The sequence below is a fragment of the Haemaphysalis longicornis genome, unplaced genomic scaffold (genome assembly GCF_048455015.1).
Source record: "Haemaphysalis longicornis isolate Haplotype H1 unplaced genomic scaffold, Haemaphysalis longicornis Haplotype H1 scaffold_6, whole genome shotgun sequence".
In the NCBI taxonomy this organism is placed as follows: Eukaryota; Metazoa; Arthropoda; class Arachnida; order Ixodida; family Ixodidae; genus Haemaphysalis; species Haemaphysalis longicornis.
Genome location: NW_027526407.1, coordinates 149,615,951 through 149,631,022, shown reverse-complemented (window position 1 = coordinate 149,631,022; position 15,072 = coordinate 149,615,951). Strand labels below are relative to the sequence as shown.

Below are 15,072 nucleotides of genomic sequence, written 5' to 3'. Positions count from 1 at the left end.
GACACCTGCAGACATTCCCGCATGGTCGTCGCGTCACACTGGTCGTGTCCGCTGTAGTACGTAGGCCTCTTCCAAAGATTTCCACCCACGTTTGTCGAGTGCTAGCCGAGTCCATCCTTTCCCCCAAAATTTTCGTAGTTCATCCATCCATTGATTATTTGGCCGACCTCTGTTTATAGACAATATCGATAAATAATTACGAGTGGCGGCCTACCCGGACCCAGAGATTCTTAGCACCTTCTGCTGTAATGCTTGCCTTCCCGCCGCCTTGGGTAGGGGCAATGCAGCTGCTGTGACTGTAGGCCATTAGTATGGCTGTAAAGTCATTAGGAGTTTTTGGCGAATGTACTCACACAGGGTTGCCAATACGTGTATGGTGACGAATGCGCCATCCATTTTACAGACGAATGCACCCCACGGTGCATTCGTCTTTAATATGGATGACAATACAGTCTGAGAGAGAGTGAGAGAGAGAGAGAAGACTGTATTGTCATCCTTTTTGAAGACGAATGCACCGAGCGCCTTCGCCATCCTTTTGCAAATAAACGGTTTACGAGAGCGACATTTTGTTCTCAGATAGGTGCAAGTCGGGCACCTCCGGTGCGTTGTAGAACGTTAATTAAACGTGCCGAACTTGAAACGCCTCGCCCCGCCTCCAAACCGACCTTTATGATCTCAAACGACCCTTAGTTACGAAAAGAATGCGCAAAATTGAACCACGGGAACATTTTACAAGGAAAAAATCGCGGTTATTTCAAAACAAAACCAATGGCCCCAGCTTCAGAGATGCAAAACACGAAGCTTCCTCCCATGCATCTTTAGTCAAAGTCAAAGTCTGAAGTCCAAAATGTATCGACCTTGTGAAAGGGGTGCAATCGGATAGACGTCGGCTTCATAACGCGGGTGTGACCCAGATGCGATTGCGGCCACGGAAAGCGCTTCTGTAGCGTGAGCTACACTGGCCTAGGTTGAGCAGTTTTGCGTGGCTCCTGAAGAGCCGTGCTGCGCATGCGCGAGGAGCAGTGACGTCACACAACGCACAGAACATTGCTCGCTGCCCGGCGTCTCTCACACAACCCACGCGCCCAGCGTCTTCGCCGACCTCTGTTCAGCACGTGGCGGCCCTGTCCACTTGATGATCATGCGAGAGGTGGCCCGGTGGGGAACCCATGGCTTGTGCGTCGCAGGAACACCTGCGTGCGCCTGTGGAACCAGCTTAGCTCCGGGGCGATTGGTGACGCTGCGCCGGAGCCGCCTGATAAATATACATGTGTCATATAATGTGTATACCGTGTGTGTATGTCATTGAAGCAGCCGTAAGCATGATAATCAAGCTAATCCTAGACAACCAGGAAAGCTGAGAATAACCAGCTCAAGCTTAGCTCACGCTACGTATATCCGGCCATAGCCGAGCTAAGCCACTGCTAATTTTTTAAGAGATACAAAACACACAGCTTTTTCCCATACAGCTTTAGTCCAAGTCAAAGCCTAAAATCCAAGCTGCTTTGACCGTGTCGAGATGGTACAATCAGACAGACGTCGGCTTCATAACGCCGGTGACCCTAGTGCGATTCCGACCGCGGGGAGCTTTCTTGTTTGAGGCGCTTGACCTGCCTTTGTGGAAGTTCATTGTGTAAGTGGGCTTTCCTGCAGTGCGTTTTGGGCGTAAAAATCTGTACTTTAGTCTTTGGCTTCAGAGTTTTGCAGACATTGGCTCGCGACGAGACAAAGCTTCGCGTTTCAAGCATCCTTCTCTTCACCCCCCGATCGTTACCATAACGTGTATTCTCTCCCTCACCCACGATTATCATCAGCGTTGGAGAAAGTTGGCTTTCCTGCCCTGCGTTTTGCGTCTACGTTGCCACCAGTGAGGCCCAGAAAGCTTCGCCTTAAGCGAAAAAGGAAGGCTAAAGATTAAGAAAACGCCTTACGCTCCCGTCGGAGGCTTCTTGTTGCATCTGGAAATGTACGCTGAGCTACAAAGACACGTTAAAGACTTCCCTGAAACGGGGATTTATTTCTTATTTCAGTTGCACTATATTTTCCCCCATTCCAGGTGTACTTCTCCATACGTATACCCAACGTTGCACAGAATATGTCAGAAGTTGGCAAAGACACGGAAGCAAATGTCAAGCCCATCCGTAGTTTATGGCGGCCCGAACTCCGAAGGCCACAACGTCGTCAATCACCTGCATCAAGTCATCCTCGTGTCCTGGTACGTCCCACATGCAATCCTAGAAAACGGAGTACGAGAAGAGAGTTGTCAGGGGCAGAGACACGGAAATGGAAAAATCGCAAAACTTCTAATGAGCATGCATACTTGAAGGTGTTTGCTGGCGACATCTTTAAGCGTGCTCATCCTAATATTCCGGATACCGGCATTCAACATAAGCCATTTTAGAGAGATTTAACGAGAAGGGGGAAGTAGCGCATGTAACAGAGGAATAAAGGTGTCAAACACAGATTAATTTTGCAGTAAAAGAAACTTAAAATCATACATTACGGTGTGCTCAGTCTCGCGCAATATTTTTTTCATCCAACAAGAAAGTTTTTCGCACTTTCAGTAATACTGCAACTTAAACCGCTTGTTTCTCTGTTGTAATATGTTTGCCATACTGAAGAAACCCACTCTATTAACCTTTTGCGTTGTTTTTTGTGACATTAACACGTTGGAGATTTCGCATAGGTGCGCAGTTTGGTCTATTGCGTAAATTCAACTTGAGGATCGCAGAGGATATCCTGTTCTTCACCGGGTTATAAACGTATGAGGCTGCGAAAATGATGTGCAGTGGATGTTTTGCGGGCTTGGGTTTCAGGAAGGTTCAAAGTACAAATATTATGTCGTGCGTGTTCGAAGACTACCGTGTGGCCTACGGCAGAATTTTGTCCAGCTTTAGCGACTGAGTGGGGATGCACAGTTGGTGGCTTTCCTGGATAGCCGTGAAATGTGTTTATTGAGTGTTAGATCGGTGCAGCGCGTTTTACAAGACTTCATTTGGCAGCTCGTAACGTCTCATGGGTGCTTAAGGTGCGGTTCTGCCGTGGAGTATAGACTTGTGTCGGTCAAATTTCTGTTGTGTGTTGTTCGAGGCGTTGAAATAAGACTTCGCTTCGTATAGTGATGCCTGGAATTAGGAATTCGAGCTTCAAGACGCACTCAGAAGCGCTTGCAAAACCACATAGCTGAGCCAAGAAGACCGGCATGCGTGAGGAGGCGTTGTCGAGACTAGTGCAGTCCTCCGCAATAAGCTACGTCGCCTACACGGTCGCGTACCACCAGTGGACACAAACTTAAAAGGCCAAACTCGACGTCATGATACGGAGGATGCACAAGCGAGCGCTGGGTTTGAGCGAGTCAACGAGTACAAAAAGACTTCTGCAACTAGGCACCCACAACACGGTCGATGAGCTCATCGAGGCGCAACTGGAGGCGCAGCGAGAGCGGCTATTGTCAACCAAGACAGGCAGAACCATTCTTGAGACACTGGGTCAAGGACACCGAGCCATGGGAAGACAACTGCAAGAACTCGACCCAGAAACGCGCGCAAACATACGCTTGAGCCCCATACCGACGAATGTACACCCAGAATACAACCGAGAAAGGAGAAGGGCGAGGGCCAAGTACATCGTCGAGCAACACGGCGACGACCCGAGAACGAGATACGTCGACGCGGCGGACTACGGCAAAGGCAGATACGTCGCAGTCACGATGAACTCAAGAACGGGTAGAATGGCCACGGCAGCGAGCGCAAGGTGCGAGAGCGCCACGGATGCCGAGAAAATTGCCATAGCCCTGGAAATGACCGAAGCCGACTGCGACACAATATTGAGTGACTCCCAAGAAGCCGTCCGAAACGTGGCGAAGGGAAGGGTAAGCAGCAAAGCAATCAAGATCATCAAGAAGTCGGGTACCCGAGAAGACCGGAGAGTGGAAGTCAGGTGGATTGGGGCGCACGCGGGCGAATGCTCGTCGCACGCACCGAATCACAGCGAGACTGCCCACAGGGAGGCCCGCGCACTAACACACCGCGCCCCCAGAGTGGATGCCGCCCCGAGTGGGAATGGTGGACAGAGACCAAAGATAGGGCCCGAGGTTACGGTGAAGCACTAAAAAACGCGCGACTGTCCAGAAGAGAATACCCCCCGCCCCATCGGGCCCTGAGCCGCGAAGAGGCGACGATTCTCAGACAGCTACAGGCGGCGTCGGTCACGTCGCCGGCGGCCCTACACCGCATTTACCCAGAGGAGCACACAAGCAGCCTATGCGAGGTATGCAAAAAGGGGCCGGTCAACCGGTGGCACATCATGTGGGACTGCGCCACCGACCCAGAAGGCGCCAGCTTCGAAGATTACCCGGCACAACTACAGGAAGCCATCGAATCAAGAGACAAGACGAAGCAAGAGTGGGTCATCCAGCAGGTCTTCACTGCACTCGAAAAGCATGGACTGCGTAAAGGGGCCTGCGCCTATTAGGGTAGCTAAGATGCGACGACCGGCCGCGTCGGGACGGGGGTCATAACAAACCCCCGCCCACTGCAGGATCGATGTGAATAAAGTCCTTTCCAGTCCATTCCAGTGAGCTCATGAAAGGTAATTAGACCCGTTTTGTTTTAGCTGGATTCCAGCAAGCCATTAACTAAGATTTGGCAACTTGTCCGAAGCGAGAGACGTCTGGGATATGGGAAATGGTAAACCTGATTTGCGGCAAAACCGGCTCTCCGGTAACTCGATTCACCCATTATTCGAATTTAAAAGGCGTATAATCGGATGACCGGAGTGGTCAGTGAGCGTAATTTGTTAACGGGTTTGTATCCGGATACCCGGATTTCATTCTATTCTGCGGATAGCATCCTGAGCATGTGGGTACTTCATAACAAAATAAACTAATTGCGCCATAAAGCGGAGAAACGGACGAACTGCGCCGTGTGTGTCCGTCTTCACTCCATCCATGCCTCCCGTTTTTGTGGAATTCTTTAATTTTGTTTACTCCATTATGTCACAAGCAACATACAGTCTGCTCTAGCTACGAACATGTATTCGCATTTGTGCCAGCTTGCTTCCGCTTGTGTCGTTCACTGATGTCCTTATAGAAAATGTTTTATGTACTACACACATAGCGGGGCCCGTTGCTGTCAGTTCATGTTGGTGTAGCCCGATGAGTTGATTAGAGAATGTCCGAGAGAGAGAGAGAGAGAGAGAGAGAGAGAGAGAGAAACTTTAATCACAGTTGAAGTGAGCATATTTCTGGTCGGGGTCTTCAGTCCAAGACTCCGTTGGTACGACCGGCTCTCTTCGCCCTTTCCGATAGCAAAAGCTGCGTTTCAGGAGAAGAGCTGGCCAGCGTACTGTCCCACTGCTTGCGTGAGGGGTTGGGAATGGGGGAAGATCTGGGTTCAGTTGACATTCCCAGACAATATGGTACAGCGTGCCTGGTGCTTGGCAGTGAGTACATAGGATTGGCAGTGAGTACATAGGAAATCGTAAAGAGTAGGGTGGATGGCGTGTAGTCGTGTTGGGTGGGGGTAGGTATTAGTCTGTAGTTGTCTCAGGATGACTTTCTGTTCTTTCGTGGCCTGATCGGGGACTGGGGGATTGAGTTGTCTCGCTAGTCGATAATGTTGGGTGATGTCGGCGTATGTGAGGAGCGGTTGCCAGGTTCGCTCCAACTCTTCTTGCGGTGCCCGGTGGGCAAGTTCTCGGGCCAGGACGCGTGCCGTCTGGTTGCCGCGGAGAGCAGAGTGGGCCGGGGTTCAAATGATTGTGACCTGCTTCTGCGGTGGCCGTTGAAGGAGAACCCGACGCGCTTGTCTTGAAACCCTACCTGCTTGGTATGCTCGGCAGGCGGCTTGGCTGTCCGTAATAATTACGGTGGCCTTCGTCTGGGAGAGGGCAAGGGCGATAACCGTCTCTTCAGCCTGCTGGGTGTTCGACGACCGAAGCGTCAGACTGGAAAGGAGGTCGGTTGTGGAGGTAACGGTCGCCGATCTTACCCCGTACCTCGCGTATTCCGCCGCGACCGTATATACGACGTAGTCTTGTCCTCCGTCCTGTTTTTCTAGCGCAGTTGCTCTTGCTAGGCGTCTTCCCTCATGATGTTGAGGGGACATGTTCCGGGGTATGGGACGGACAAGAATTCTGGTCCTTAGTTCAGGCGGGATGTCCACTGCGTCTTCCGTGATGTGCGGCGCCGTGTAACCAAGCGTAGCTAGCGTTTCCCTACCCGTTGGGCTTGCTCCGAATCTTACTTTCTGCGCCGTTAGGCGGGCCTCCATGAGCTCTTCGATGATGTTGTGCAGTCCCAAAGCCGTGAGTCGTACCGTAGAGCTGCTTGGAGGAAGTGCCAGGGCTTGTTTATATACCTTTCTAAGAAGGACGTCTAGCTTTTCGCGCTCCGATGTCCCCAAAACCGCATAAGGAGCCACGTAAACGATTCTGGAGACGACGAAGGCCTGCACAAGACGGACCATGTCGTTTTCTTTTAGTCCATGGCTCCTGTTCGCCACTCTACGCAGCATCCGAACAATTTGAGCCGTGGTTTTTTGGAGCCTGTTGAGAAGCAGGGTGTTTTTGCAGTTTTCCTGGTACGTCATCCCTAATATCTTGATTCAGGGTTTCGGTTTGATGAGTACGCCATCGAGGCAAATTTTGATATCTGAAACGTCCCTGCGTCATTTTTGTACTATTATAAGTTCCGACTTCTGCGGGGCACAAGTTAAACCACATCGGCTGGCGTAGGTGCGGACGACGTCCGCTGCCATTTGTAGGCTGTCTTGCATAACGCCGGGAGAGCCTTTGGCAATCCAGATCGTTATATGGTCCGCATACAGGGCATGCTTAATGTTGGGGATTTTCTCTAATTGTCGGGGAAGGCCTATCATGGCTAAGTTGAAAAGTAGAGGCGATAGCACTGCCCCTTGTGGTGTACCATGACTGCCACACTTTATGGGAGACGACTGGATGTCGCCAATCTTAATGATCGCAGTCCTATCAGACGGAAAATTCTTGATGAAGAAGTACGTCTTTTCCCCACAACCCAGGTTGCCAAGATTTGTGAGGATTCCTTCGTGCGTTACATTGTCGTACGCACACTTCAAGTCTAAAGCCAGGATCGCTTTGGGTGTGGTGCGACTGGCTGCCTCAAATAGGTCCTTCTTCAGCTGCAGTAGTACGTCCTGAGCTGAGAGGTGCGGGCGGAACCCGAACATCGAGTGAGGCATTTGGTCCGTCTCTAAGGCCCACTTACGAGAATAGCGGCCAGGCGCCCGGGCTGCGCGTGGGAACCCGCCGCCCTGTCTGACGACGTAGCACTGCCAACACTGCAGAGCAGTCGCCGCTAATTCGTCACGGCGCGCACGGGAGATGGATCGTCTGGCCCACCACATACCTCAGGGTTAATCCACCATTGAGAAAGCAGACGCCGCCGCCGAATTCCGGGAACGTCTGCCTGACGCGCGGGGGTGGTGGGATTACCGGCGTCGGGATGAGTTCCGCACCAGTCTCCATTGTGTCGCGCACTGGTCAGCATGACGCACTGTCGCCGTCTTTCACTTTCACCCCGCGGGGTCCCACGGACCTGCTCGGCTGCGGGCGTGCCGTTGACCCGAAGGTGGCGGCGCCTCAATGAATATTCCGTGGCGTGCTGAGTGACAGCTGTCTACGTGAATTCGGGCACTCCCATACGCGTGTATATACGAACGCTACAGGGGCGTTCCCGAGAGAGGGTGATCTTGAGGTTTTATAAGGCCGAACTTGGCCGTAGGAAATCGTTCTTGTCTGAGCGCTGAGCTGGCAGTTCCCGGCGGGACAAGGAGTCTCGACCGTTAACGCTAGGTCGGGAGTTGTGAGCCCCCTAGTCGAGGTTAAGATCGCGTCGGAGGTTTAGGGTGCAGCGCCGTACCGGGCAACTAGACGGATCTTGCGGCGAGACAAGGTCTCGGCCGTGGCTTCTCGAGCGGTTTGTGTACGCTCCGAGAGTAGGAAGAGTTATACGAAGTTGAGGAGCTCGAGTGGTTTGTGCGCACTCGGAGCTAGCGTCTAGCTGCAGTTTGAAGTTTTTCTTTTCATTACTCATGTGCCCAGTTTTCCTACTGTAAATAACTCTATATAAACTTCCGTTTCACTTGATCAACCTCAACGCCTCAATTTCGTCATTTCGACCGCCATCTCCAAGAACTTCAACACCATCGCCCTGCCAGCCTCCTGCCAAATCAACCGGAGCCCGGGCGATTGGGTTCCTGATCGACACCGGACTTCGGGGGAACGATCTTTACTGGCGCAGTCGGCAGGATTTGGCAGAAGAAACCACCAGGCCACAACCAGGGGCAGCAAGCAAACGCAAGCCCGCCTTCATCGGCGGCAGCCGAGCTCCGCGCGAAGTGGAGCGGCAGAGCCAACCAGCGCACGGGGCCAACGACGCGGCAGCCGACCACCGGAGGCGCGGGTGAGTGGGATTTCTTGCGCTTCGTTGTAGCGGTGTAGGCTGAGTCTGGGGTTGCATGGTAGTCACGCGGAGAATGCAGACGAACATGGCGGAAGGAGACGGAAATGGTCAGACAGACGAGGCGCCACCTGAAGGAGGCTCGGCAGCAGGAGGATCTCCCCAAGTGGAATCCGAGGCGATAATCCTTAAACGAATGGAGCTGGAGTTTCAAGAGCGGGAGAGAAAAGAAGCGCGCGAAGCGGAGGAAAGGGCGCGAGAATCGGAAGAACGCATACTAAAACTAAAGCTGGAATCTGAAGAGTGGTTGCGAAAGTTGGAGCTGGAGACGAGGGCTGGCGTGCAAACTCCTACGGGCTCGGACTAAGACGAGGGTAGGCGGCCGGGCTTAGACCCGATCACTCAGTGCGCGAAGGTCCTGAAGGGGCTTAAGCTGCCGTGCGATGCGGACATTCCGTTGTGGTTCGACGAAGTTGAAAGGTTGTTTGTGACGTACTGTGTGCCGGAGTCGAGTCGGGTTCATTTAGTTGTACCGGCGTTGTCGGAACGGGTGAGGTACATGTTACGTGGACTCGGGGACAGTCAGTGCAATGACTACGAAGTGGTAAAAAAGGCCGTGCTGCCGGAGCTTAGGCTAAGGCCCGCAGAATACCTCGACCGGTTTGCAAAGGCAGCGAAACGTAACGACGAAACCTGGTCGCAATTTGCCTCCCGCGTTGGCACCCAGTTTGACTACTACCTGAAATCGAGGAAGGTCGAAACAAAAGAGGAGGTAGTGGCCGTCGTGGTGGCCGATAGAATTAAGAACAGTTTGAGCGCTGAGGGACTGGAGTACGTTCGACTGCGCGAAGCAGAGACGTGGCTGAAGCCGCCAGAGATAGCTAACGTGCTGCAAACCTTCGAGCAGGCCAAGGAAAGAGGCTCCGCTGTTGGGCGTAGATATCAAGTACCTCCGCGCAATACCAACAGTGGCAAGCGAATGTGGACATGTAGCGTCTGTAAGGGAGAGGGTCAACATTTCCGGCTGTGCCCGAAAATTGCTGAGAAGCCAGGAAACCCAGGACGCAGCGCGCACGTGCAGAGAGTGATAGTAGAGGACGCAAGTGCAGTGCAGGCTCAGGATGCCAGGCTGACGAGCGGGGGGCAGCGAATTCTCGTGGCCGAGGTAAATGCGCTCGGAAGCATTGATGAGCTGAGAAAGTCTAGACTACAGCGCGTGGAACTCGACTGTGCAGGCAAAACAGTTACCGCGACGGTCGACACGGGAAGCGAAGTTAAGGTGGTACGAGAAAATCTAGTCCCACAGGACGCTATGCAGCCATCGGTCACCATCAGGCTAGTTCCAGCATTTGGCGAGTCGGTTAGCGCGAGAGTGGTCAGCCTGCCTGTGAGTTTGAGGCAGGCCGTGTCGGTGGTCGGGAGCCCCAAGGTGCAGCTAATCTGTGCTGTCACCAACAATCTCGCCGAGGGACTAAACTGTTTGCTTTCGAGAGAGGATTGGGAGCTGCTGACGAAATGTCACCCCAACCGGGAGGCGAACAGCACGGCTGAAACTTTCGCCTTTCGCACCCTCAAGTGGGAACTGCGAGGTCGGCACCGGGGCGATCTCGGAACCGGCGGCTGCCGTGTGTGAGATTACGGGAGAGACGGCACCCGAAGCTCCGGCCGGGGAGATTGATGAGGCAGTCAAAGTTGAGGGCCCGCGGGCAAGGCTACTGGCGTCTCAGCTGGCTGATGACAGCCTAAAGAAAGCTTGGGCCGACGCGAAAAGAAGGAAAGCCGGCATGTTTGTCTCTGACGGGTTGCTGTTTCATAGGGACACTATAGCCGGCGCGACAGTAACGCAACTTGTGCTGCCCTCAGAGAGACGCGAGGAGGTACTTTTGCTGGCCCACGAGTCACTATGGGGATGCCATTTAGGCCCCAAAAAGATGAAGGCTGGGATAAAATATAGCTTTTTCTGGCCCGGCCTAGAGGCAGACGTATCCCATCACTGCCAGACATGTCATGGCTGCCAAATCAGGGAAGATAGACGGCTCAGCGACCGGGTCCCTATTGTTCCCCTGACAAGGCCCGACCACCCATTCCAGGTAGTAAACCTGGACATCATCGGTCTCCTGGAGGTACCGTCGGGTCGGGGCCACAAGTATGTGCTTTGTCTGGTGGACCTCTGCACACGCTGGCCCGAAGTCGTGCGCCTGCGTTCACTTACGGCGAAAGCAACTTGCGAGGCTCTCCTGACAATATTCAGCAGCACTGGCATCTCTGAGTTACTATGCTCTGACCAGGGTACTAACTTCACGTCCCAACTGACACAAAGCTTTTTGGAAAGGTTGGGCTGCGCGCCACGCTTCTCGACACCGGAACACCCGGAGAGCAATGGCACGGGGGAGTGTTGGAATAGGGTACTTAAGAATATGCTGTTTCACGTCATCGAGAAGGATCCAAGGAACTGGGATAGACTAGTACCGTTCGTGTTGTGGGCCTACCGAGAGGTTCCGCACGACACAACCGGAGTCGCCCCGTTTCGCATGCTATATGGCAGGAACCCCACAGGAACGCTGGCGATCCTCCAGCACAGTTGGACAGGGGAACTGCCCGTACCGGGCACATTAAAAGAGGAGCCAGCGAAATACCTACGGCAGCTGCGCGAGCAGCTAGAGGTAGCGGCGGAAGTGGCGGGGCTCACGGTGAGCGCGCGCCAGTGCAGCAACACGCAGCGTACAATAGAACCGCGCGTAACAAAACGTTCAGCGTGGGTGAACAGGTCCTTTTGTTCGACACGGAGGGTAAACGTAAGACGGCCCCGAGATGGTTGGGCCCATTCGCGGTTGTTGTACAGGAGAGGAAGCATTCATACCGTCTCGACATGGGGGAAAAGAGAACTTCGGTGGTGCACGCGCACCGCCTGCGGCCTTACTACTGTCGCGTCAGTCACGTGGGGGTAGTGTTCGATGAAGATAGCGAGTGTGGGGACGTAGAGTGCGCCCCGCACTTTATGCCGCCGTGTCGAAGTACCCTCCCCTTACCGATCGAGAAGTTGTCACAATTAAGAGAGCGAGAGGGCTCTGAAATTGCAAGCGTATTTGCAAAACACGCCGACCTGTTCGATGGAACGCCAGGACTCGCCGTGGTGGGGCAACACCGAATCCTCAGGGAAGTTATGAGTCAAAGAGGGCTTTTCCTTACCGTGTTCCGGAGCTGCTCAGGAAAGAAGTCACCCACCAGGTAGACGAACTGTTAGAATCGGGCCTCATTTACCCAGTGGAAAGTGAACATGCTCGCCCGGTCCTTTGCGTCGGAAAGAAAGATGGATCGTGGAGAATGTGTATTGACTACCGCAGACTAAATGTCGTAAATCGCGCCGATGCATTTCCTATGATTCCACCGCAAGAGCTGATTCAGAAAGTGGGTCACTCGAGGTTCATCACAGTCATAGACTTGCGGAGGGGCTACTGGCAGGTGCCGGTAGCGCCGGAGAGCCAGCACCTAACCGCCTTCGTCACGCACGACGGGCAGTACGCGTGGCGCGTCATGCCGTTTGGTCTCAGAAATGTGGCAGCAACATTTCAGAGGATGATGAACACGTTGCTCGCCAAACACCGGTCCTACGCCACGGCCTATCTGGATGACATTGCCGTCTTCTCCTTTTCATGGGAGGAACACCTTAGGCACGTGGACACTATCCTCGGCTTGTTGACGGACGCAAGGTTAAAGGCGAGCGTTGAGAAGTGCCAGGTAGCTCAGGGCCACATTAAGTACATCGGCCACGTAGTGGGCAGCGGAACGCACGGTCCCGATCCGGAAAAGCTGGCCGCAATCAGAGGTCTCGTACAACCAAAGACAAAGAAGGAGCTTCGAAGCCTCCTTGGCCTTTGCGGGTATTACCGGGAGCACGTCAACAACTACGCGGAGGTAGCTGAGCCGCTAACGTCCGTGACAAAGCGGGGTGTACCGAACCCGATTCCTTGGAGTAGCGAGGCCGAGCGGGCGTTCGGGCAGCTAAAGGAGTCCCTTTGCTCAGCCGCGGCGCTAAGCACCCCTGACCCGCACCAGCCTTATTGGCTGTTTACTGACGCGTCTGAGGTCTGGCGCAGATTGGGAAAGAGGGCCGCGAAAAGCCAATCGCTTTTGCCAGCCATCGTTTCACTCCAACCCAAACCAGCTGGTCAACCATCGAGCACGAGGCGTTTGCCATCATTTGGGCATTGAAAAAGTTTGATTATTGGGTTTTTGGGGCAGAAGTCAATGTCGTGTCTGACCATAACCCTCTGTCTCACCTGACGACCTGTACGCCTCATGGGGCTAAATTGTCAAGGTGGGCATTAGCCTTGCAATGCTACAACGTTGTGGTTTCTCACAGGAAGGGAGCAAACAACGCGAACGCGGACGCACTGTCGCGCCTTCACAATGTTGCTTGGGGGGGCGACCATTGAATTGCCTCCCAGCCTTAATACCGCCACGACGGACGTGAACGTTCCCGTTCACCGGTCCTTTTTCGTTGGTGGTGTGTGTGTGTGTGTGTGCCGTGGTTGTGCGCGACGAGATGCCTTGGGTGCTCGATCCGTGCACCGAATGGACCGATCCGCGCACCGAACCGAGCTTTCTGTGCACCGCAAGTGAGCGACAGCAGAGCCGAACATTCTTGAAGGAACGTTATCGTGCTACGCCCTCAAGGAGGACATTGGCGCGCGTGCGCGTAGTGGCAATGCAAACTTTCTTAACGTTTTATTTTTGTTGACCGCAAAATTCCCCGTGTTCTTTGCCAGTCCTTATTCCTTTTGTTCTTGTTGTCGAGTGCCGGAATGTGTGTGCGTGTTCGCAGTTATAGCGCGCATCAGTGTTATAGTTTGAGTTGTCTCGTTGTTCGGGCCGTTTATGCGCTCCGGAGACACGACCCGATTTCTTTTTACCCGCACTTAGTGTTTTTAGCAATTTTCTGCTGTGTTTCCGGTTTGCTAGAGTATTCCGTCCCTGTTGAACGGCTAGTGAATAGGTTGTGTTTGTAGCTTAGGTGAGAGAGAGTTCAGATCAGCTGAACTGCAGAAATAGAAGGGGGCTCAGTTGTGGTTATACCTAGCTCCTTCCACGTGTTTTTTTGTTTGTTTGTTTGTTCCGCTGTTATTGCTGAAGGAGAGATGAAACGAGTGGCCCTTTTAAATTCTTTTCGGATTGACTGAACCAAGAGGTCCAGTAACACTCTTAAAAGGGGGAGTTGTAACATCCACTTATGAGATTAGCGGCCAGGCGCCCGGGCTGCGGGTGAGAACCCGCCGCCCTGTTTGACGACGTAGCACTGCCAACAGTGGAGAGCAGTCGACGCTAATTCGTCACGGCGCGCACGGGAGACGGATCGTCTGGCCCACCGCATACCTCAGGGTTAATCCCCCATTGGGAAAGCAGACGGCGCCGCCTGCTGAGCACGAGGTCGCGGGTTCGATTCCCGGCCGCGGCGGCCGCTTTTCTGATGGAGGCGAAAAGCAAAAACGCCCGTGTGTACGATATTTCGGCGCACGTTAAAGATCCCAGGTGGTCTAAATTAATCTGGAGCCCTCCACTACGGCGCGCCTCATCGCCTGCGTTGCGTCGGCGCGTTAAATCCTACAATCAGAATCAGACGGCGCCGCCGGATTTCGGGAACGTCTGCCTGACGCGCGGGGGTGGTGGGATTACCGGCGTCGGGATGAGTTCCGCACCAGTCTCCATTGTGTCGCGCACTGGTCAGCATGACGCACTGTCGCCGTCTTTCGCTTTCACCCCGCGGGGTCCCACGGACCTGCTCGGCTGCGGGCGTGCCGTTGACCCGAAGGTGGCGGCGCCTCAATGAATATTCCGTGGCGTGCTGAGTGACAGCTGTCTACGTAAATTCGGGCACTCCCATACGCGTGTACGAATGCTACAGGGGCGTTCCCGAGAGAGGGTGATCGCAAGGTTTTATAAGGCCGAACTTGGCCGTTGGAAATCGTTCTTGTTTGACCGCTGAGCTGGCAGTTCCCGGCGGGACAAGGAGTCTCGACCGTTAACGCTAGGTTGGGAGTTGTGAGCCCCCTAGTCGAGGTTAAGATCGCGTCGGAGGTTTAGGGTGCAGCGCCGTACCGGGCAACTAGACGGATCTTGCGGCGAGACAGGGTCTCGGCCATGGCTTCTCGAGCGGTTTGTGTACGCTCCGAGAGTAGGAAGAGTTAGACGAAGTTGAGGAGCTCGAGTGATTTGTGCGCACTCGGAGCTAGCGTCTAGCTACAGTTTGAAGTTTTTCTTTTCATTACTCATGTGCCCAGTTTTCCTACTGTAAATAGCTGTATATAAACTTCCGTTTCACTTGATCAACCTCAACGCCTCAAGTTCGTCAATTCGACCGCCTTCGCCAGGAACTTCAACACCATCGCCCTGCCAGCCTCTTGCGAAATCAACCGGAGCCCGGGCGATTGGGTTCCTAAACGACACCGGACTTCGGGGGAACGATCTTTACTCCGTCGTTTCAAGAAACCTTTGTACACGGTTAAGAACGACGTGTTCCATAAGCTTACCGATGCAAGAAGTGAGGGAGATGGGGCGAAGATTATCCGTGCAAGGTGTTTTGCCTGGTTTTGGAAGGAGACGAATCTCTACTTCTTTCCAGGCCGGTGGCACCACCC

General features: G+C 53.7%; 1 protein-coding gene and 1 pseudogene across 1 annotated transcript in view; one reads left to right on the top strand and one right to left on the bottom strand.

The window, feature by feature from the left end:
• Positions 1 to 2,015: 2,015 nt before the first annotated feature.
• LOC144141986 (uncharacterized) overlaps positions 2,016 to 15,072 on the bottom strand; it is an 81,431-nt gene continuing 68,374 nt past the window's right edge. Inside the window, exon 7 of the mRNA XM_077673416.1 lies at positions 2,016 to 2,234. Within this exon, the coding sequence (XP_077529542.1) occupies positions 2,130 to 2,234 (105 nt within the window). The 3' untranslated portion in view covers positions 2,016 to 2,129. The remainder of the gene's footprint in view (positions 2,235 to 15,072) is intronic.
• LOC144141680 (uncharacterized) lies at positions 8,634 to 10,070 on the top strand (annotated as a pseudogene).